This window comes from Barbus barbus, assembly GCF_936440315.1.
Source record: "Barbus barbus genome assembly, chromosome: 15".
In the NCBI taxonomy this organism is placed as follows: domain Eukaryota; kingdom Metazoa; phylum Chordata; class Actinopteri; order Cypriniformes; family Cyprinidae; genus Barbus; species Barbus barbus.
Window position 1 is genome coordinate 2,450,271 of NC_136743.1, and position 23,086 is coordinate 2,473,356.

At 39.8% G+C, this 23,086-nt stretch overlaps 2 protein-coding genes across 4 annotated transcripts in view; both read left to right on the forward strand.

Moving 5' to 3' along the window:
- Positions 1–23,086, forward strand: part of LOC306881095 (ceramide synthase 2-like) — a 385,605-nt gene that overhangs the window by 194,850 nt on the left and 167,669 nt on the right. The window lies entirely within an intron of this gene.
- On the forward strand, positions 11,099–21,934 carry LOC306881621 (retinal homeobox protein Rx2). The gene is made up of 4 exons (XM_079435788.1): positions 11,099–11,341; positions 13,230–13,622; positions 18,437–18,690; positions 20,360–21,934. The coding sequence occupies exons 2-4, from the start codon at positions 13,331–13,333 to the stop codon at positions 20,801–20,803; spliced, it is 990 nt and encodes a 329-aa protein (XP_079291914.1). The 5' UTR covers positions 11,099–11,341; positions 13,230–13,330; the 3' UTR covers positions 20,804–21,934.

The following is a 23,086-nucleotide window of genomic DNA, read 5'->3' on the forward strand; positions in this document are numbered from 1 at the left end:
TTATATTTTTGGATGAAAATTGCTTTAAGATGAATTCATTAGTTTTAAAATAGATTACAGGAGAGTTAAATGTTAAAAGAGCAGTGCAAGGTTTACTTCAGGAATACCTTGACCTTTTCTTCTGTCTGTAAATGTTCGCGTGATGAACAAGAGTGTCTTCTTGACAATGGTCAGCAGATTATCTCTTCTATCCCTTCTCTGCACCTGCATCACAACACAGCCTAAGAATAGATAACCACAGACAATGGATTGCTTACTTAGCAGCATTAGTTCAGAAACTTCCTATAGATAAAGACACTATTCTTTGGATATACATGAGATGCCAACGTGTGTTATTTTAAAGTCGTTCTACAGACAAAGACTTGTTTTGGTGACAAATACCAGCTGCTCCAAATCATTCATGTGGAAAAAAAAAAAACTGTAGATGAGTTTATTTCTTCATCGGATTTGGAGAAATGTAGCATTGCATCAGTGTCTCAGCAATGGATGCTCTGCAGTGAATGGGTGCCGTCAGAATGAGAGTCCAAACAGCTGATAAAAACATCACAATAATCCACACCACTCCAGTCCATCAGTTAACGTCTTGAGAAAATTTGATAGTTTGTAAGAAACGAATCCATAATTAAGGCGCTTTTAACTTTACACAGCCATTTTTGGCCAAAAAAAACCTACATAATCCATAATCTATAATAATGCTTCCTTCAGTGAAAAGTCCATCTCCTGTTGTCTCTCACATTAAAATCCAGCCCCATATTTATTTAGAGCTGTTTTGGCTTGTAAACGGTGCTTGATCTGTGCAGATTTCTCTCCTGATTCAGACCAGAACACTTTTCACTGGAGGAAGCGTTATTATGGATCATGGACTATTTTAGCCATAAATGAGAGTTTAAATGTCTTAATAATAGACTTATTTAAGCTTTTGTCTTCTGAAGATGTTAATTGATGGACTGGACTGGTGTGGATTACTTGTGGATCATTGTGATGTTTTTATCAGCTGTTTGGACTCTCATTCTGACGGCACCCATTCACTGCAGAGCATCCATTGGTGAGCAAGTAATTCAGTGTTACATTTGTCCAAACCTGATGAAGAAACAAACTTATCTACATCTTGGATGGTCTGAGGGTGAGGACATTTTCAGCAAATTTGTATTTTTGGGTGAACTAAAATACATTGGAGCACCATGCAAATGATATAGTCAACATAAAAGATTCACATTTGTGAATGCAAATGCAAAAACTACTGCAGACTCACTTTCATTCATGAAATGAACAAGCACAATCTCTGTGAGCAGTGGGTGTATGGAAGGATGGAGTAGGTGGAGTTAATTAGCACATAAAGACTAAGTACTAGATTAATCCTACTGTAACACCAAAGCATGTCAGTGTCTCACCGGGATTTGACGTCATCAACAACCTAAAATTACACAGACAAAATCCATTTGTCCGGCATTAACAAAGCTTCTTGACAGGAAACACCCCAAAAAAAAATATCAAAAGCATGCGTGTCATTTAAATACATGGAAGGCTCATGGCATGCGTTTCATGCTCTTGGTTTAATTTGATTTTCAACCATAACAGGATTAGTTTCCTGCTTTCATTCTTGTCCTTGTGTCAGATCAACAAAAGCAAACAACTCGATGCAGATCTACAGGTGTTACAGTTCTTGAAATGAGTGACGAGGAGAAGACTTTCCAATCTGATGTCCTTCTGTGCCCAGGTTATGTAAAACTGAGACGGCTATGTTTGGAATGAAACACTGCATACTGTACAAATGTATTGTATACTGCATTCAGTTATTTTAAAATAATATATAAAACAGTTCACATTATGCAATGCTGTTTCAAAAGTAATATACATTATTGTCATCTATCTATCTATCTGAAAAATACCTATTTATTTATCTATCTATCTATCTGAAAAATATCTATCTATCCATCAATCATTCTATCTGAAAAATATCTATCTATATCTATCTATTGTCAGAAAGTCACCACAGTCACCGCAGTCTCCACCAACGACACTCAACAGATCCCAATCCCCTGATTTCTGTTCACTGCCACCTGTCAGCACCAATCAGCAGCACTATATCCCTGCACTCCTCCCATTCACTCACTGTCTGGTCTCAAACTTTCCATGTTGACTAACCTGACCCACTTACCTTTTATCTACTTACCAGCTGCTCCAGTGTTCCTATCCCTGTTCTCCACCACTCCAGTTCTCCACCGTCTCCATGCTCCATTGTTAACTCTGGATCCCCTGGAAAAGGAAAAAGGACATTCACACTCAGATAAGCCCCTAGAGACATTCCCATTCCCCGCCCGCTTACCTGGATATTCCCCTTTGCTACTACTCAAAAAAACCTGTTGACTGTATTGCACTTACCTCTGTGTCCTGTGTCTATCTGCTGACAGAAGACCAGACCAGAACTGACGACCGGAGATGGAGTTCCCGAACCCTGCTGCTGCGAATCCCCTCGAAGAGCTGGTTAGTGCTCTTCGAACAGCTCTCTCTCCGGTCATGTCCCATGGCCCTTCCTGCAAACTATTCGGGTGAGGCGGTTGAATGTAGCGGTTTTTTACTCCAAGTTTCACTCTACATAGCGATGCAATCCCATAAATTTTCCAGCGAACGGGCTAAAGTTGCCTTACTGATCTCCCTGCTAACCGGATGGGCATTGCTCTGGGCACGAGCCATCTGGAACTCACAGATCACTATAACTCTTTCAATGCTTTCTTTTCCCACTTCAAGGAGGTCTTCGGCCTATCCACCGGCTTGCTCTCCATTGCCGACCAACTCATCTGCCTCCGTCAGGGAGATTCTTCGGCCAGTGACTATACTCTGCAGTTCTGGACTCTGGCAGGCTCGTGTGAATGAGGCAGCACTACTCACTGCTTACCGTCAGGGCTTAGATCCACAGATCAGATCTATGGCGATCTATGATGACACTGTCAGTCTGGAGAGCTTTATGCAGAAGGCCGTTAAGATTTCCCAACGTCTCACGGCTTGTCAGCCGGACATAACCGCTCATTCTCCGTTCTCACCAGCTGCTTGTCCTCCGGTACCAGAACTTATGCAAATGGATACTAATCGCCTCTCACGCACTGAGCGTGCTCGACATCTCGCCACGGGCTGTGCCTCTACTGTGGAGTTCCAGGGCACTTCATTCGGGTGTGCCCCTCTCGTCCCCCACGCCCAATGGTGAGTACCTCCCAACTGGAGCCTGCTATCTTTACCCTACCGCTGCTAACGGTACAACTGCTCACCCCACATCATTTCATTTCAGTACCCGCCCTCGTGGATTTGGCATTCTCAGGCAATTTCATCTCACAAGCCCTCCTAAAACAGCTTGATTTACCCCATCAGAGACAGGCCAAGCTGAAGATCGAGACCATACAGGGAAAACCGCTCGGGCGTGGGCACATCAAGTTCCGGTCTCCGCCGATCACTCTGCAAGTGGGCTGTCTTCATCAGTAGAGGATTTCCTTTCTGGTACTGGAGGGACCCACCGTCGATATCATCCTGGGAGGCCCCTGGCTATCTCAACATTCCCCCGAAGTCAGATGGGATACCAGCGAGATCCTCCGATGGAGTAAAACCTGAATCCAAAACTGTCTCTCCAATGTCCCTTTGCCCCTGGTTAGTGAAAGTGAAAGTGACGTGACATATGGCCAAGTATGGTGACCCATACTCGGAATTTGTGCTCCACATTTAACCCATCCAAAGTGCACACACACAGCAGTAAACACACACACACACCGTGAACACACACCCGGAGCAGTAACCTGAAGCTCCAAGTTCATTTCACCCTAGTGGAGAGCCCCGAACCTCGTGACTACCTGGCATTCCAGGATGTGTTCAGCAAACAGGCAGGCACGAAGTTACCACTGCAGCGGCCATGGTATTGTGCCATCGACCTGCTGCCTGGTGCTATACTCCCCAAGGGTCGAGTGTACCCCCTGTCCATCCTGGAGTGCAAGGCGTTGGAGGATTACATCAAGGAGGCTCTCCAACAACAGTTCATTCACCCTTCCACCTCTCCAGCGGCCTCGAGCTTCTTCTTCGTGGGCAAGAAGGACGGAGGCTTGCGGCCCTGCATTGACTACCGGACCAGTTCCTCAGCTACATCCTCAGTGCGGATGGGATCTAGATGGACCAGGGGAAGGTCCAAGCCATCCGGCACTAGCCCCAGCCTCAGTCAGTAAAGGAACTTCAACGATTCCTCGATTTCTACCGGAGGTTCATTCTGAACTTCAGTCTCCTCTCAGCCCCCCCTCAATTCCATGCTCCATCAGAAACCCAAGTCTCTGTCCTGGAACTCCGAAGCTCGAGCCGCCTACGAGAAGCTCCAGGAGGCCTTCTGCACTGCTCCCATTCTCTCACATCCCGAACCCCAACTCCCATTCTTAGTGGAAGTGGATGCCTCGACCACCGGCGTGGGAGCAGTGCTGTCTCAATACCACGGAGAGCCTCCCCGACTCCACCCTAGCGCTTCTCCAGGAAGCTTTCCCCAGCGGAGCGGAACTACGATATTTGAAATCGGGAGCTGCTCGCCATTAAACTGGCACTGGAGGAATGGAGACACTGGCTGGAGGGAGCTCAACACCCCTTTACAGTCATCACTGACCACAAAAACTTGGAATATCTCCAAAATGCTAAGAGGTTAAACCCCCGGCAGGCTCGCTGGGCCCTCTTCATCCGGTTCCAGTTTTCCATCACGTATCGACCCAGAGATAAGAATGTCAAGGCAGATTGCCTCTCACGTATCCATGCCCCCGACGAACCCGCCACACCTGAACCCATACTCCCTCCAGCCGTCCTTGTGAGCCCCATCCGGTGGGCCCTGGATGAACAGATCCGCATCGCTTCCATCACCGAACCCCCTCCGCTGGGAGGCCCAGAGGGCAAAACCTACGTGCCCACCTCCTTGAGGACTTCCCTTCTGGGCTCCCTGTATGCTTCCCCAGGCTCTGGACACCCAGGTTGCCAGTGTACTCTCTCGCTCCTCCAAGCTCAGCACTGGTGGCCCAGTATGGCCCGGGATGTCTCCCAGTACGTTCGTGGAAGCACATTCTGTGCCATCTCCAAGACTCCACAACACTTACCCGCCGGAAAACTAGTCCCATTACCCATTCCACTTCGTCACAGATCTCCCCACGTCAGAAGGTTATACCTGCATACTCGTTGCAGTTGACAGATTCTCCAAAGCCTGCAAATTAATTGATTTGCCAGACTGAGCAGAAGATTCAGGAGATTGGCAGATATCTCCGGGCCTACTGTCATGACAACCAGCACAGCTGGAACCGCTTCCTCCCGTGGGCCGAGTATGCACAAAATTCCCTCAAGCAAACCACCACCAGCATCACCCCTTTCCAGTGCATATTCTGCTACCAACCCCCTCTGTTTACCTGGACAGAAGAGCCCTCCGACGTTCCAGTTGTCTACTACTGGTTCCGAGCGAGCGAGAGAGTTTGGGACTCTTGTCCAACTCCAGCAGGCAGTGCAGAGACACAAGACCTATGCAGATGCCTGTCGGTCTGCCACCCCCGTCTATCGTCTTGGAGATAAGTTCTGGCTCTCCACCCGGGATCTGCGTCGCCGCCTGCCCTGCCGGAAGCTGGGTCCCTTTTCCAACGAGAGGCAGATAAATGAGGTCACCTTCCGTCTCCAACTCCCTGCACGGTATCGTATCCATCCAGCATTCCATGTCTCACTCCTCAAGCCTGTCTCTCCCTCTGTCACAGAACCCGACAAGCCTGCAGTACCTCCTCCTCCCGAGATCATCGAGGAGCCCCTAGTCTACAGGGTGCAGGACATCTTGGACTCTCGGCGACGGGGTGGTTGCCTGGAATATCTTATTGACTGGGATGGATACGGGCCGGAGGAAAGATCCAGGGTGGCCTGGGACAAAGTTCTGGATCCCTCTCTCCTGGCCGAGTTTCACCAGAATTATTGTATATATTACATACAACCGTCCTTCACCCAGAGGCCGTGGCCGACCCCGTCGCCTTAATAGGGTGTCAGGAGCCACCCCTGAAGGAGGGGGTAATGTCAGAGAGTCACCACAGTCACCACAGTCTCCACCAACGACACTCACCAGATCCCAATCCCCTGATTTCTGATCACCGCCACCTGTCAGCACTAATCAGCAGCACTATATCCCTGCACTCCTCCCGTTCACTCATTGTCTGGTCTCAAACTTTCCATTTTGACTAACCTGACCCACTTACCTTTTGTCTACTTACCAGTTGCTCCAGTGTTCCTATCCCTGTTCTCCACCGCTCCAGTTCTCCACCGTCTCCACGCTCCACTGTTACCTCCGAATCCCCTGGAAAAAGGAAAAAGGACATTCACACTCAGATAAGCCCCTAGAGGCATTCCCATTCCCCGCCTGCTTACCTGGACATTCTGCTCATCTCATTCCCCTCTGCTACTACTCAATAAACCTGTTGATTGTATTGCACTTACCTCTGTGTCTATCTGCTGACATCCATCCATCGTTCTATCTGAAAAATATCCATCCATCTATCTGAAAAATATCTATCCATCCATCCATCTGAAAAATATCCATCCATCCATCCATCGTTCTTTCTCTCTCTGTCCTAGCGTGGTAAGCTGACACAGCTCCTTCAAGCGTTATCTGCTTTGTCACTAATAGGATCTGCAAGGCTTAAATTGTCTTCTGCTAAAACTAAGGAGCTTGATAGCTACACTGCACCTCTTAGCTAATTTGCTCTCAATTAGGATAATGAGGAAACAAGCAAAGAAGGGCAGCCTTAATATTTTAACGTGATAAAATGATTATTAGCCTCTTCAATCAGTTAGTGAAGCCAACTATCGATCGTGTTTGTCACAGTGATTTTAGATGTTAGCGCTAGAGAATAATTAAATATTGGAGAAGAGAGCACATAGTGTACTATTCATAAGGTTATACTTCAAGTTACAAAATAAAAAATATTAACTATACAAAATATATATTAAAAAAAACTAGTTTGAAATGCATACGAGATGCATTCACTTTTACTCTTTCTGAGTGACATGCCACTTCATTGCGTTAAAATGTACAATATTTTCATTTTGCGCAATGAAATAAACATTAATCTTGAGCAGGTAGTCCTGCAACTCAAACAGTAAAAGCATGACGCTTACAACAGGTCAGGGGATCTATTCCCAGGGAATAAATGAACTAATAATACGTAAACCTTCAATGCAAAGTCGCTCTGGATAAAAGTGTCTACCAATTGCATAAATGTAAAGGCCAAAGCTACATTCTGAAAACATCCAACCTACAGCTACATACTGTAAGTAACATGCATGAAAAATTCCACCAATATAATTTCAAATTTTTACCATGGACACATCCAGGTCATTCGCAAAAGAATCCAGGTCATTCGCAAAAGAAACCAACATTTAATTGAAGGTTTGTGGGTGTGATTGGATTATCTACAGTGTAAATTTAACATGCCAGTCTTGTGCATCACATCCACATGCCTGTATGTACAGCAGTTCCTCATTAACACAGGTCAGTTCATTGATTTAGACTAGAGCCAAGAATCTAGTGCAATTAGTGTAAATCAACACGCAAAACCTAAAAAAACATAGAAATGCATAATTACCTTTGACTAGATTTGCATTTCCTGAAGGAACCAGCAGTTTTGTAAGAAAGCAAAAAAAGAGACTAAAGAAAAAAGCCAATCATGCAAGAACACCGAAAAATTACTTTTCAAAGATATAACAAGGATTACTGATGTAAGGTTTTATAAGAAAATATTTCATAATTTCTAATGTGTTACTTGCTATCATTCTATGATCTGTTAAATTTACTAACAATTTCTGAGTGAAAATTGTTTCTACATCAATTTTTTTGTGTAAGTACATAAATCCAAAATTATTACAATAAATTAAAATTATTAAATGTACAATTAAAAAAATCCAATTACGTATACCATTTATATTTTTAAAAATACTATTTTTAGCCTATTCTTTTTGTGCCTATACACTGTAAAAAATATTTTTTGAATTTTTAAATAGAAGAAAAAATATTGAAGTGAGTTTTATAAGAAAATACTATTTCATTCTACACCCAAATTTTGTAATGTAACTTACTTAATATAAAGTAACATTTTCCTCTAGTTAACATCAGAGCAACCAGAAATGTGTAGTAATACATACAACACAATACAATAATGAATAACTCCTTTAGTTATTAGTAAAACTGCTCTGATTCCTGTTCAGGTTTGGCATTAAGGGCCTTTCACTGATGCCCAGATGGCCCAAAAGCCTCTTTTATCAGAAAAATCCCACTCCAAGAGACTCCTTGGGGTTTGTTAGGAAGGAGTTTATCAGTGTAAAGTCTGTAATTGGCTCGTCTAGAAAATGATTCAGCCCTCGATTCACATCTGTCCATTTGTACTGACACTCAGCACAATCTCCTGAAGTCAGACAGTCTTGAGTTTAGACTCGAGCACTGGAACGGAAATAAATCGCTCTTGTCTTTTGTCTCCTGTGTTTTAAGCTGAGGTCAAACTGACAGCAGGCTGAGGGGCAGTAACCATGGCTGTGGTCAGTGTGCGTTATCACCGACCGTCCTGAACATATGCAAAAAAACTAAAACCTCTGCAATCGCAATCTAAATGTATTTGCAATGCACTCAAGTGGGTTTCATTTTAAACCAATTTCTGCACAGATACAAACATTAAAGTCTTGTCTTATTTTTATTTTTTTCACAATAGTGGGGCAAGTTGTCACAACAAACACAAACAGATTCCAGATATTCAAATAGCTGTATCTCGGCCAAATATTGTCCTATCCTAACAAACCATACATCAATGGAAAGATTATTTATTGAGATGATTTATAAATCTCAATTTAAAAAAACTGACCCTTATGACTGATTTTTTGGTCCAGGGTCACAAATGATATGCGACAACTTGGGCCGACCAGAAAGAACAGTTCTAATTTAAGAATAATATTTTTGTTCAACGTTTCAGATCGAATCTACCTGCATTATAGTGACTCTTACCTTAACGTTTTATTTTGTTCATAATCACAAATAACCATATACACATCACTTTTTTTTTTGTCAATATAAATACATTCAGCAGCATCTTTGGACCATGAAGAGTCCTGACATGATTAAAATATTCAAAATGATTAATTATCGAAGGGAAGATATGAATAAATCAAGGGAAAATACACATCCCTTCCTTCATTCTAGACATCCTAATTGGTCATCCTATAGGCTTCTTAAACTTGGCTTTAGATTTCATTAAGGCTGGGGAAAATCTCTGGATGGGTCTGTAGTCTCATTAAGACGAGGGTTGATCTCGGTGTCAGTCAGTCTCAGGAGTATTAACCTGGCCAACTGGCTTTAAAGAAACCATCACAGGCCGAGACTTTCCCAAACTGACGTGAGCCACGATAACACGAGGAAGCGACATTTAAAACAATTAATAAAGAGTCTGAGCAGTTTGTTGCCAGTTTGAGGTCAAGTGTGGCATCGTTTGATGAGGTCAGTTCTGAGTCTAATGAGCTACATGGGGTCAATTTAGAGTAATCGTGAGCAGGTAAAGCCAATCTATTATACAGTCAGTTAATAAACATCTGTGATGGATCTTTTCATATTTAGAGCTTTGGAAATTAACTGTTTGTATATGGTCTCATATAATTCAGTGTGCCAAGCAAACAAATGTCTTTTCTTTAAAGAATAAAATAATAATTTATGTGTATGCATATAAAATAATTTATATATATATATATATATATATACACACACACACACATTTTATTATAAATTATTATTATTATTAATATACATATATAAGTTTAACTTGTTGTTCAAAATATTTAAGTACTAAAAATGACAAAAACACAACAGAATTACAATTTTTTATTTATTTAAATATTTAAAATGAAAATGGAAAATTTAAAAACAAAAGCTGATTAAAAATATTAATAAAAACTATAATGGTTTCCACACAAATAGAAACATAAAAAAAATACAAATCTAATATGAAATATAGTATAATATAGTTAATATAATATAGATAATATATATATATATTCAATATATTATATATAAAAAATTTAAATATAAAACAGCTATTTTAAATTGTAATAATATTTCACAATATTACAGTTTTTACTGTATTTTGATCAAAATATGAGAATCCCAAACTTTTAAATTGTTGTTGTTTATATATATATATATATATATATATATATATAAATTATAAGTATATATGGTATACACACACGTATGTATGTATATATATATATATATACTCTAAAAATGACAAAAAAACTACAGAATTTCTAAAATTTTAAATTTACATTTTTTAAATAAAAATGGTAAATATAAAAATAAAAGCTGATCAAAATATTAACAAAAATATGAAATAAGAATAAATTTCATTTTTTAAATAAAAATGGTAAATATAAAAATAAAAGCTGATCAAAATATTAACAAAAATATGAAATAAGAATAAATGTCATTTTTTAAATAAAAATGGTAAATATAAAAATAAAATCTGATCAAAATATTAACAAAAATATGAAATAGGAATAAATTAAATTTTTTAAATATTTAAAAATGTTTAAAACACTAAAAAAGACACTTGTTTGGTTGCTACATTGAATTTGATGATATTTGTCAGCGATGTAGCAGGTCATTAATTTATGCACATGGCAAACAATAATAAAACTCCTTTAAAACTTCAATGCCTTACACTGATTTTAATGAATGACCTGTTTGTGTTATCAGCAATACAACACTTTATCTCTCTGTACGCCTGTTTCTGCTGATCATCTCTGAAGGCATTTGGCTGCAGAAGAAAAAGACATCTTAACACACGGTGTGTTGTCTTTGTGCGGACTAAAGGACACTTTCAGTAGGTCACCATTATCATTTAGACAAAACAGTGTTGAAAAGACATTCTGTCGGTGCTTCATTAGCGCAGGCCTCCCTCTGTGGCCAAACCACGGCCAGCGTTTAGTGCAATTACCCCGGCAGAGAACAACTGTCAATCATCCTTAAAGGGGAAGGATTCCAATTATTAAACCTCTTAAGTCTTTTCCTCTTGCCACCGGCTCTCTGCGCGTCAGGCCAGTTTGCATGGCTTCATCCTAAAGATCAAGACCTCCATATGCTGCGGGAATGGGACGTATCTGAGTGCTTCGGAACCTACGCTCACTTTTGGGATGCGAGAAATAATCATTAACGGTCGTTTTACAGTCTGAACCAGGTGCACTGTGGGTAAAAAGTTGTTGTGTGTCATTTGCGGTGATGCTTGGAAGCGGCGACAACCCTGTGTGATACTGATGAGCCGGAAAGTTGAAGAAAAAGGTGCGTGAAGTTGAGTTTTTCTGTTTAAAGAGTCTTTGATTCGTTTAGATTTACTTTAAAGTACCTTTAAAATAGGAGAAACTAGGTGAATAAGACTTAATATTTACTTCTATGTGTATTTAAAGAAATACATTTTAAAATGCGACACACAGTACTTTTGGTTGTTTGCACAATAGTTAATTATCTATTGGTTGAATAGATGTCTATATGCACATACAACAGGTATGAAATATGACATATTGCATAGCATAACTGCTCACAAACTTCTAGAAACATTCTAGAAAATGTGCCACATAGGTTTACGACCAGGCCTATACGTTTCTGATAAACCAAGACATTTATGGAAAAAAGTGCAAATTTTGTCTTCTATTTGAATGAATGACTTTTAATTTGTAAACTAGAGCTAGATTTGAAATCTGAGCATAATTTCTGAATCTAGAAGAGAGATATGTGAGATTACTAGAGTGTTTCTGCTCAGGACATGCATATGAAATATGAGAACTAAGCAAAATTCACCATGCAAGACAGATATAGATAGATTTGATTCCTATGGGTTTATTATATTATATTATTAATTTTAAATTATAAAATTTATGGAAAAACTGAAGTTCAGTCTTCTATTTGAGCCTAATTAAATTACTTTTAATTTGTAAACTCGGAATTTAAATTAGATTTAATGAGAAAAAAAATTGTAACTACTTCACAGAAACTAAACAAATAAGACATTAATCTGTATTTATATTTATAAAGCATATACATTTTAACATGATACATGCTTTTGGTTGATTGCAAAGAATTACTTAACTTTATTAACGCTTTTAACTACTTTTGACTGAACAGTATACTTTAAAGTGTGATTTCCAGCTGACTCAAATTGAAACAGAAATTCAATTAGTAAATCTCTAGAAAAAATGTGCTAGATGAATGTGCCAACACAGGCCTGAAATAAGGATTCACTGTCAGTACAGTTGCTGTGTTAGGATGCTTTAGACAGGCAAAAGGGATGAAAATGACAGTTGAGAACATGTACAGGCAACTGACTTCATGCACAATGAGTTTCTGTCATATTCCATGTATCTATCATTCAGTAACAATCAATGCAGGAGAATAAAGCATCCAAACTCTGTGTCTCTTAGTAAAACTAATGAAGCATGTAAACCATTGAAGGTCAGAGCCGCTGCTTTATGAAGCTTAACTTGACAAATGCTTTTGGAGAAAACAGTCATCATACTAAATGTTGTAGGAATATATAACTGGTTTGAGCAGAATATTAATACTTGGATAACTAAATCCATTATTTTTATCATTTGTAAAAAATACTAAAAATAATTTGGGATTTAATATATCATATTTTTTTCATTCTTACTAAAAAGTTTTAAAATATTATTTTAAAAGCTTTTTAATTTTTAAAAAAATACATAAAAAGGAACAGACACTGTCTGCACTGCTCTTAATGGAGACTTCATGGAAACACAAATAGTAGCCATCCAAATATAGCAATAAAATGAATATGGAGAGCAGCTCAAAACATTTGATGAAATATGAAGGAGATCTAATTTTTTACGTTATATGGGCTTATTATTATATTATGATTTTAATCTTTTTTTATTGCATTTCCAAAACATGAAACCATAATATGTTAAACCATAACAAACATACTAACAATATCCAATTTTTTTTACATTAAAAAACACACACACAAAAAAAAGTATGGCCAATATCACAAGGAGTGACATACTGGGAAAAACAAACTTTTGACTGTAAATACGACTTGGCTTTACCTGATTTTGTCAAAAACTGTTGCACTGACCATAACAAAAAGTTACAAATATTTACCCCTTTTTTTATGTCTTCAAAAGTCTTATTAACCCCTGCTCTTCTTGAACAGATCTTTGAAAGGGAATCTCTGCCACAAAGTGGAAGCAGATTCTCTTTTGGACATAATTTGCACACGTTTCCTTGAGGAGACTTACCGTAAGGGCAGATTGGATGCATTTGTCACCAGATACGATGAACATGGTGGATGATGGCTGCCTCTCAACGGACAACTACCACGATCTGGGTAAAGGTGGCGCGTCGGGGATGGGAGGCCGCGTTCACAGCATCGACGTGATTCTGGGCTTCAGTAAAGACCAGGATCCTCTGCTCAACCCGGTCGGGCCTGTCGGCACACACAAAGTGGATGGATCAGATCTGGGAGAAGAGGAGAAACAAGTGACCTCTGACCCCTACGGTCACCTGCAAAGTCTTCCGGATAATTCACAGCAGTCAGTGTATCATGGTGAGTATCGACAGGTTTATTAAATCACATCTCATTTTATGGAAAGTAAAAAGAATATCACACATAAAGACACTACTTGCACAAAAAATATCTGAGTGGCTTGATGAAAAAAAGTTCTTTACAATGCAAAATGCACTGTTTACAATATTTACTGATGCATTTGGACATGCAAAACTCAATGCCACAGCATTATAGAGGATTCTACTGTCTTGCATGATCTTCCGGTCTCTAGATTTGGCTCCTGAATCTCCTTCAATGTACGTAAGTCTGTGGGTTTTTCCACCTGTTAAAATCTGAGGCCTTAATTTAACAGCACACCTTTCCCCAAACAAGACACTTGATTTGATTACTCATACTGTAAAAGATTAAATATACACCAAAATGTAATGCTTAGGTTAGATTTGTTCAGATTTCTATGGAAGCTCATTTCTGCCACTGAATAAAAAAAAAAAAAAAAAAAGTCATTGCGACTTTTTAATCGCACAATTCTGACTTTTTTCTCACAATTGCCTGATACAAACTCGCAATTCTGACTCATTTTCTTAGAATTGTGAGATATAAACTTTCACAGGCCTAATAACCAATAATGAAACAAGCTTACAAACTACAGCTCTAATTAAACACCTAGACATCAGTGTCACTACAGCATGTGTATCTAGTTTATGAAAGTTGTGTACAGCACGACGTTTAACACTTGCTAACATTGAACTAGTGATTTTATTCTAATCCTGCCTAACTTAATTAGATTCAACCTGGATCTGCCCCACCTCAACATGTGGCACGGTTTGCTCTTAGCCGTTTCTGCGAAATGAAAATCTCTGCTGTTGTCAGGCTGGTCGGCCACTCTTGGTCGAAACGCTGTGGTATTGAATGAACCTCTTAATGGATGGATTAGCAGTCTTGGCCACATGAGGTCTACAGGTTTAACCGAAGACATCTGCGTGCTGGATTACTGGGAGGACTTGCATACCATATCTTTAGTTTTCTAGGAAATCATAAAATCGAAAGGTTAACATCTGACTCCATCACTGCACCATTTGGTAAAGGCAAAAGAACATGCAAGTAGTTTTATTAATGGTGCTTTTAAATTAAATGAAAATTCTGCCATCATTTAATCACTGTCAAGTTGTTCCAAACCAGTATGAGTTTCTTTCTTGTGTTGAACACAAAAGATGATATTTTGAAGAATGTTGGTTACGAAACAATTGACGGTAGCCATTGACTTCCATACTGTTTTTTTCCATAATACAGAAGTCAATGGGTCCCGTCAACTGTTTGTTTATCAACACTCATCAAAATACCTTCTTTTGTGATCAACAGAACAGATAAACATGATGAAAGAATGTTCATTTTTGGGTGATCTATCATATTTTAACTTTAATATGTACCTTATCCCGCACCGTTTGCACTTCAGACGAGAATGATTCCACAAATAATGTGTCTTGTTGAGGAGAACTACGCTGTTTCTTTATAAGTGATCAGATGCACCATTTCTGTTTACCTGTTGAATGGTAAACAGGTGAAAAACAAATCACACAGACTTACTGTCAGCAGACACAGGACACAAAGGTAAGTGCAATACAATCAACAAGTTTATTGAGTAGCAGCAGAGGGGAACGAGATGAGCAGAATGTCCAGGTAAGCAGGCGGGGAATGGGAATGTCTCTAGGGGCTTATCTGAGTGTGAATGTCCTTTTTCCTTTTCCAGGGGATCCGGAGGTAACAGTGGAGCGTGGAGACGGTGGAGAACTGGAGCGGTGGAGAACAGGGATAGGAACACTGGAGCAACTGTTAAGTAGACAAAAGGTAAGTGGGTCAGGTTAGTCAACATGGAAAGTTTGAGACCAGACAGTGAGTGAACGGGAGCAGTGCAGGGATATAGTGCTGCTGATTAGTGCTGACAGGTGGCGGTGATCAGAAATCAGGGGATTGGGATCTGGTGAGTGTCGTTGGTGGAGACTGCGGTGACGCTCTGACAGTACCCCCTCCTCCAGGGGCAGCTCCTGACGCCCTATTACGGCGACGGGGTCGGCCACAGCCTCTGGGTGAGGGACGGTCAGGGTGGTTCTGGTGAAACTCGGCCAGGAGAGAGGGATCCAGCACATCGTCCCGGGCCACCCAGGATCTTTCCTCCGGCCCGTATCCCTCCCAGTCAATAAGATATTCCAGGCAACCACCCCGTCGCCAAAAGTCCAAGATGTTCTGCACCCTGTAGACTAGGGGCTCCTCAATGATCTCGGGAGGAGGAGGTACTGCAGGCTCATCGGGTTCTGTGACAGAGGGAGAGACAGGCTTGAGGAGTGAGACATGGAATGCTGGATGGATACGATACCGTGCAGGGAGTTGGAGACGGAAGGTGACCTCATTTATCTGCCTCTCGATGGAAAAGGGACCTATATAGCCGGGACTGAGCTTCCGGCAGGGCAGGCGGAGACGCAGATCCTGGGTGGAGAGCCAGACCTTATCTCCAGGACGATAGACAGGGGTGGCAGACCGACAGGCATCTGCATAGGTCTTGTCTCCACACAGCCTGCTGGAGTTGGACATGAGCTGAGTCCCAAACTCTCTCGCTCGCTCGGAACCAGTGGTCGACAGTTGGAACGTCGGCGGGCTCTTCTGTCCAGGGAAACAGAGGAGGTTGGTAGCCGAGTATGCACTGGAAAGGGGTAAGGACGGTGGTGGTTTGCTTGAGGGAATTTTGTGCATACTCGGCCCATGGGAGGAAGTGGTTCCAGCTGTGCTAGTTGTCATGACAGTAGGCCCGGAGATATCTCCCAATCTTCTGAATCTTCCGCTCAGTCTGGCCGTTAGGCTGGGGGTGATACCCTGAGGAGAGACTGATGGTGACATCGAAGAGTTTGAAGAATGCCTTCCAGACACAGGAGACAAACTGTGGCCCACGGTCGGAGACGACAACTTCCGGGATGCTGAAGGTGCGGAAGAGATTATGGAAGAGGGCCTTTGCTGTTTCGAGGGCTGTGGGTAAACCCCGGAGGGGAATTAACTTGCAGGCTTTGGAGAATCTGTCAACTGCAACGAGTATGCAGGTATAACCTTCTGACGTGGGGAGATCTGTGACGAAGTGGAATGGGTAATGGACTAATTTTCCGGCGGGTAAGTGATATGGAGTCTTGGAGATGGCACAGACTGAGCATCCACGAATGTACTGGGAGACATCCCGGGCCATACTGGGCCACCAGTACCGAGCTTGGAGGAGCGAGAGAGTACGCTGGCTGCCTGGGTGTCCAGAGCCCGGGGAAGCATGCAGGGAGCCCAGAAGGGAAGTCCTCAAGGAGGTGGGCACGTAGATTTTGCCCTCTGAGCTTCCCAGCGGAGCGGGTTCGGTGATGGAGGCTATGCGGATCTGTTCATCCAGGGCCCACCGGATGGGGCTCACAAGGACGGCTGGTTGGATGGATAGATATTTCTCAGATAGAACGATAGATAGATGTCAGCAGATAGACACAAGACACAGAGATAAGTGCAATACAATCAACAGGTTTATTGAGTAGTAGCACAGGGGAACGAGATGAGCAGAATGTCCAGGTAAGCAGGCAGGGAATGGGAATGTCTCTAAGGGCTTATCTGAGTGGGAATGTCCTTTTTCCTTTTCCAGGGGATCCGGAGTTAACAGTGGAGCATGGAGACGGTGGAGAACTGGAGCGGTGGAGAACAGGGATAGGAACACTTGAGCAACTGGTAAGTAGATAAAAGGTAAGTGGGTCAGGTTAGTCAACATGGAAAGTTTGAGACCAGACAGTGAGTGAATGGGAGGAGTGCAGGGATATAGTGCTGCTGATTAGTGCTGACAGGTGGCAGTGAACAGAAATCAGGGGATTGGGATCTGGTGAGTGTCGTTGGTGGAGACTGCGGTGACTCTCTGACACTTACATTTAAAGTGTCTATCATAAATATATTTGAGTAGCACAGTACTACATAAAAAGTTATATGCACCCAAAAGTGATAAAGAAACATGCAAGAATGAGAAAAATAAAGAGTGGGATGTGTCTGATGTTAAACAGTTATCTGTCTCAGACGGCATGCGATCATGAATTCAGATCTCTTTTACGTCTTATTTCACTTCAGTTGTCAAATACACACACATTTATGTCAAAATGCCCATCGTGTGGAGTATTCACGTAAACACAGTCAGTTGTGTGTAAAATACACATAAACAGTTGGGTGAAAAACAGATGTGTTTCAGTATATTGGATCCATGCAGTTGGTCTTAAAGGGCCAGCTGTCTTATTTATATGCTGCTGTTTGTTATTAATGTTAATCAAACAACAAAAGACAAAGGGTAAAACACTCACTGCTCTTGATTTAATTACTTTTGGATCTTTAATGAGAATAAATTCATATGTGACTCATATAATGAGAGAAGACTATGCAGTATTTTAGTTACACTTCATAATTCAATTTATGTTTTATGCATTTCTTAATACAGTACATGTTAAATAAACCTACTGTAACTGAAAACCTTAAGTTTATTTATTTGTTTGTTCTATTGTTGTTCTATTTGTAATTTGCTTTTTTGTTCTTATTTTTAATAGGCCTAACAAAAACAAAATTGCTATATCAAGATATATATTGTTATCGTGAAATAAAATTTCTCATATCGTGAGATTTTGGTCATAATAGCAACTACCCAAAAAACAAGCAATTTTGTAGCAACACCCAAGCAAATATCCCAGCAACCACCCTAGCAACTACATAAAACCAGGTTAAAACCCATTAGCAACCCATTAATTCTTTAATGAACTTTACAAGTGTACCTGGCAAATAAAAAGCACTCCATTTATCCTGTGCTGTAGATACTGGACTTTACTCCACAGAGAAGTGCGACGCAGATTTGGGAGATCCACGGAGCAATGTGGAGAGTGACAGCCGCTCGCCGGACGCTCCTGATGAGGATCAACCTAAAAAGAAACACAGACGCAACAGAACCACTTTCACCACCTATCAGTTACACGAGCTGGAGCGCGCTTTTGAGAAATCCCACTACCCAGATGTGTACAGTCGAGAAGAGCTGGCTATGAAAGTCAACCTCCCAGAAGTCCGCGTTCAGGTGAGCTTTGGGTGATACAAGCTGGGACACTTAATGGTTTTAGATAGACGTAGTGATCAATGTAATTGTATACCATTACAACCTTGACATTTGGGTAATTTGTAATGGACTTATGTTGATAGGGCATTACAAGGTGATGCTGTTTAACAAGGGGGCTTTGATTCAGTGAACAGAATCTGGAAGACAGAGCTTTGTTAAACTGATAAAGCTACATCTGTTAAACCTGTAAAGAAGGGAATGATGGGTGGATTTCAATCCAACGTTACTGAAACTGAGGGCAGTGTTGAGGAGTTACTAGTTACATGTAACAGCGTTGTGTAATTTAATTTCAATATAACACTTTGTTTTAAGGTATCCTTGTTACACAAGTTACATGTACTTACTATTATAATAACAATAAATTATGCATAATTACATGCAAATTACCCTAATGCTAACCCTAACCATATAGTAAGTACATGTAGTTAATTAATATTACTCAGTACTTAAATGTATCATTACACTGTAACAAGGAAAGATTTGAATTCAAAAACAAAATAATAGCTATTAAACTATTTCTTGTTATGATTTTAAATCATAGTAAAAAGAGGTGCTAAAGTCTGATTTTGTGTTAGCTGTGCTTTAAAATTATTATAATCTTAATTCAAGTGATGAAGTGATGATTAAATGTTTGAAAGTGATTAACAGTTGAAAACATTCATTAGAAATGTATAAAAGTAATCAAAAATTACTCAAATGTAATCAGTTACAGTATCTGAAACAACACTGATTGAGGGTTAGGATTATTCTGATATGGAAAGCCAACTTTTCCAAAAAAACAGATCAATTAAAAAAGTCCAACCTACTTTTTTTGCTCAGAAATATGTCACGTTACAGGTTGTGAATGCCTTTCTATTAATTATCCATCACTTTGACAGGCTTGGTTAGACAGTTTCCATCAGTGAAATACAGTAACACTTGATATTTTTTATGTGATATACAATGATACAATAAGAGCTTATGTGGCAAGAGCTTTTTATGCATCTTCTTACTTTGTTGAGGGATCTTTCTTTTTTTTGCTCTCACCCAGAATATCCCATGGATTTTGGCACATATCTCTCTCTCCTGGTTCATCTTAATTTTCTGCCATTTTCTTCACTTTTAATCCCTATTAGCATCTTGTACTGTGGGAAGCAGGGAAACAGACATATTTCCATTACAATGGAAGTCTATGAGGAAAATGTACAGGATTGTGAAAACACGTTGTGCATAAATGGACAAGTAACACATTGTTTTAAAAGTCCAACAATAACATTTTAATGTTAGCATGAGACCGGTAGAATCACTTACCAATGTTGTTTGCGCAAAGTTACATCCAGCCATTCGATTTACACTACGTCAAAACCGTGCAACCCTGTAACTTTTGAATAATGTCCAAGCAAAGATACCAGGAAGGCATCCAATGTAACTCTTGGCAAGCTCCATCTATAAGTATGTTGGTAGAGGAAGCTCACTGACCTAGAAAAGTATCTCAAACAACAAGCATTTCCACTATTAAGTTCATTCAAGTTAATTCATTTGTGCTTTTAAACTCTCCAGCACACTCACCTCATAGCTGAAATGAGTTTCTGTGCCAGTCAACATTACAAGGTTGAGTCTAAACAGTTCTCGACTTTGTCCTGTTGTACAGGTTTGGTTCCAGAATCGGCGTGCAAAGTGGCGGCGACAAGAAAAAATGGACACTGGAAGCATGAAGCTCCATGACTCGCCTATGCTGTCCTTCAACCGTCCGGCCATGGCGCCCAACGTAGGGCCAATGACTAACTCTCTTCCGCTGGACCCCTGGTTGTCCTCACCGCTCTCCAGTGCCACTCCCATGCACAGCATCCCGGGCTTCATGGGACCAGGCCAATGCCTCCAGCCCACCTATACAGGCCACCCCGGCTTCCTGAACACTTCTCCAGGCATGGTGCAGGTAATGCAACCCATGCCACCACCTCCTTACCAGTGTCCTCCAGCATTTAATGACAAATACCCACTGGAAGACGTGGACCGCAGCTCTAGTATCACAGCTTTGAGGATGAAGGCCAAGGAGCACATTCAGTCCATGGACAAAACCTGGCAACCCATGTAATGGGAAAATAGGGAGCGTTATAATATTTTATTGGAATCTCATAGACATTTGGATGCATTTTTAGAAATGACCAGCACCGGATCATTAGGGTTAGGTTTCACCCGAATGCCATAGGCGAGATCTGGAAACATGAAGCATTGAAAGCTTGTACTCATTTTATAGCCTCTGGCCAATAAGACAAAACACAGGATATTTTCATAACACAACATGCTTGGATTTACACCAATGGTCAAACCTGCTTGGTGCATTGGTTTCATTTTGGCAACAAACAGGGTTGCCAAGTCTGCAGTTTTTTTAATGGGGGTACTTCTACACTGCTGTTTTTAGTCCACAGGTTAAAGCGATCTCTCCCACCCCAGAAGGCAATTAGAATAGCAATTGGGTTGTATTTTTTGTGCAGACCTGGCAACCATGACAACAAAGCACAGACAGTTTGGGCATCTACAGTAAGGCGTTTCTTACTTCTTACCCACAAATGTCAAGCTCTTAAGGATTCTGGGTTTCAGTCGGTGCCAAGCATCTCTGCTCCTCCAGGTTGAAGACTCGCAATAGCAAGTTTGGCCCGTTGGCAATTTAACAGGACAGCGCAGCTCAGGACAACTGATACCGCAATGCCTGTTCAGAGGTTAAATTCATGTTCTACCATCTAGACATGAGAAATAATTTGACTTTGATTTAAAAGGAATGACTTTGGTCAAATAAACTTAAACCTATAAATACAGAATGACTTCTGAATTGTAACTTTATATGAGTTGCATTATCAATCCATGTGAAGACTGTTTCTAATTCAATAGCACATATTTCAACCGTGCCACAATCCTGTTTGCCATTCGACATGATCATATAATCATATAAAACAAGTCTGAGGCTTAACGTTTCAGTGTCTGCGGGGTCTGTTTCAAGCACTGATGGTCAAATGTCTCAAAAGGTGAAATTTATGAAGAAAGTCTGTTATAATTCACCCCAAAAACAAGAGGACAGTATAAGATATTATATTTTTCACAAAGGAAATTAAGCCTATTTTTTTAAATGAATTTTTGACCCTAAATTCTCATTACTGTAATGCTGTAAGATCCCATTATATATATTAGTGCTGTATTAATCACATCCAAAATAAGTTTTTGTTTACATAATATATGTATGTGTGCGGTGTATATTTATTATGTATATATAAATACACACACATGCATGTATATATTTCAGAAAAATATGTTATGTTTATATATTAAATATATTTATTTATAATATCAATTATATGAATATAAATATAGACATGTAAATACACATAAATATTTTCAAAATATATTCTGTATGTGTGTGTATTTATATATACATAATAAATATACACATATATTATGCAAACAAAAACTTTTATTTCGTATGCGATTAATCGTTTGACAGCACTACTATATAATAATAATAATAATATATATATATATATATATCAAATAATGCAATTTTAATTAATATTAAATGGTATTAAATATCAAGAATATTATTAATATTAAATAAAACATGTTTAAATAAATTTTTTCACATTACCTTCAAAAAAACAGTTGTCCAATCAAATTAAATAATCTTAAAATAAATTCAATGAATACTACAATTTGAATTAAATGCTATTAAATATTAACAGTATTATTGGTATTAAATAATTATTTATATTAAAAATATTTAAATAGTACTTTTTGTACTTTCTTGTAAATTTCTTTTGCTTTTGGGTTGAAATATGACCTGGGCACTTCACATTTTTCAGACTCTTCCCAGAAATGGAAGTTGATTTTCACTTTGCATAATCTGATGTCTTAATTAAAGATTAAGTATTAGTATTATGAAATGGAAAATATCTTCAGTATTTAAATCAAAGTGTCACAGCGTACTCCAAATCACACATCCACAGCCAACAAACATACTGAATGGTAATTTGGTCCAGGAGTCAGAGCCTTTGTTGTTTTTGGCACTGTCCACTTTAAGCGGTGTTAAGTGATCCTGAAACGAAGGAGGTACAAAACAAGAATAACAGGGAATGTATGACATCCACAACTGCTTAGCAGAAGCATTTTCAATGCATTTGAATAGTATTTTGGACAGAAGTCACACTAAAAATGAATGTCATTGCATTAGATAAGAAAATATCAAAGCAATTGACATTTATGTTAAATAAAGATAGTCGAGCACACCTTTCCAGCAAAACATTTGACAAAAACAAGTGGTAATACAGAAAAAATGATGACTAAAAAGCACCAAAATACCAGCTTATTAGAATTAATTGAGCAAAAATTA

Bases quoted from the DNA above. Each gene is read 5' to 3' on its own strand.
- LOC306881621 (XM_079435788.1), top strand. From the start codon at position 13,331: ATGCATTTGTCACCAGATACGATGAACATGGTGGATGATGGCTGCCTC. The intron at 13,623-18,436 runs GTGAGTATCGAC...CCTGTGCTGTAG, and splicing joins ACAGCAGTCAGTGTATCATG to ATACTGGACTTTACTCCACA. The intron at 18,691-20,359 runs GTGAGCTTTGGG...CCTGTTGTACAG, and splicing joins TCCCAGAAGTCCGCGTTCAG to GTTTGGTTCCAGAATCGGCG.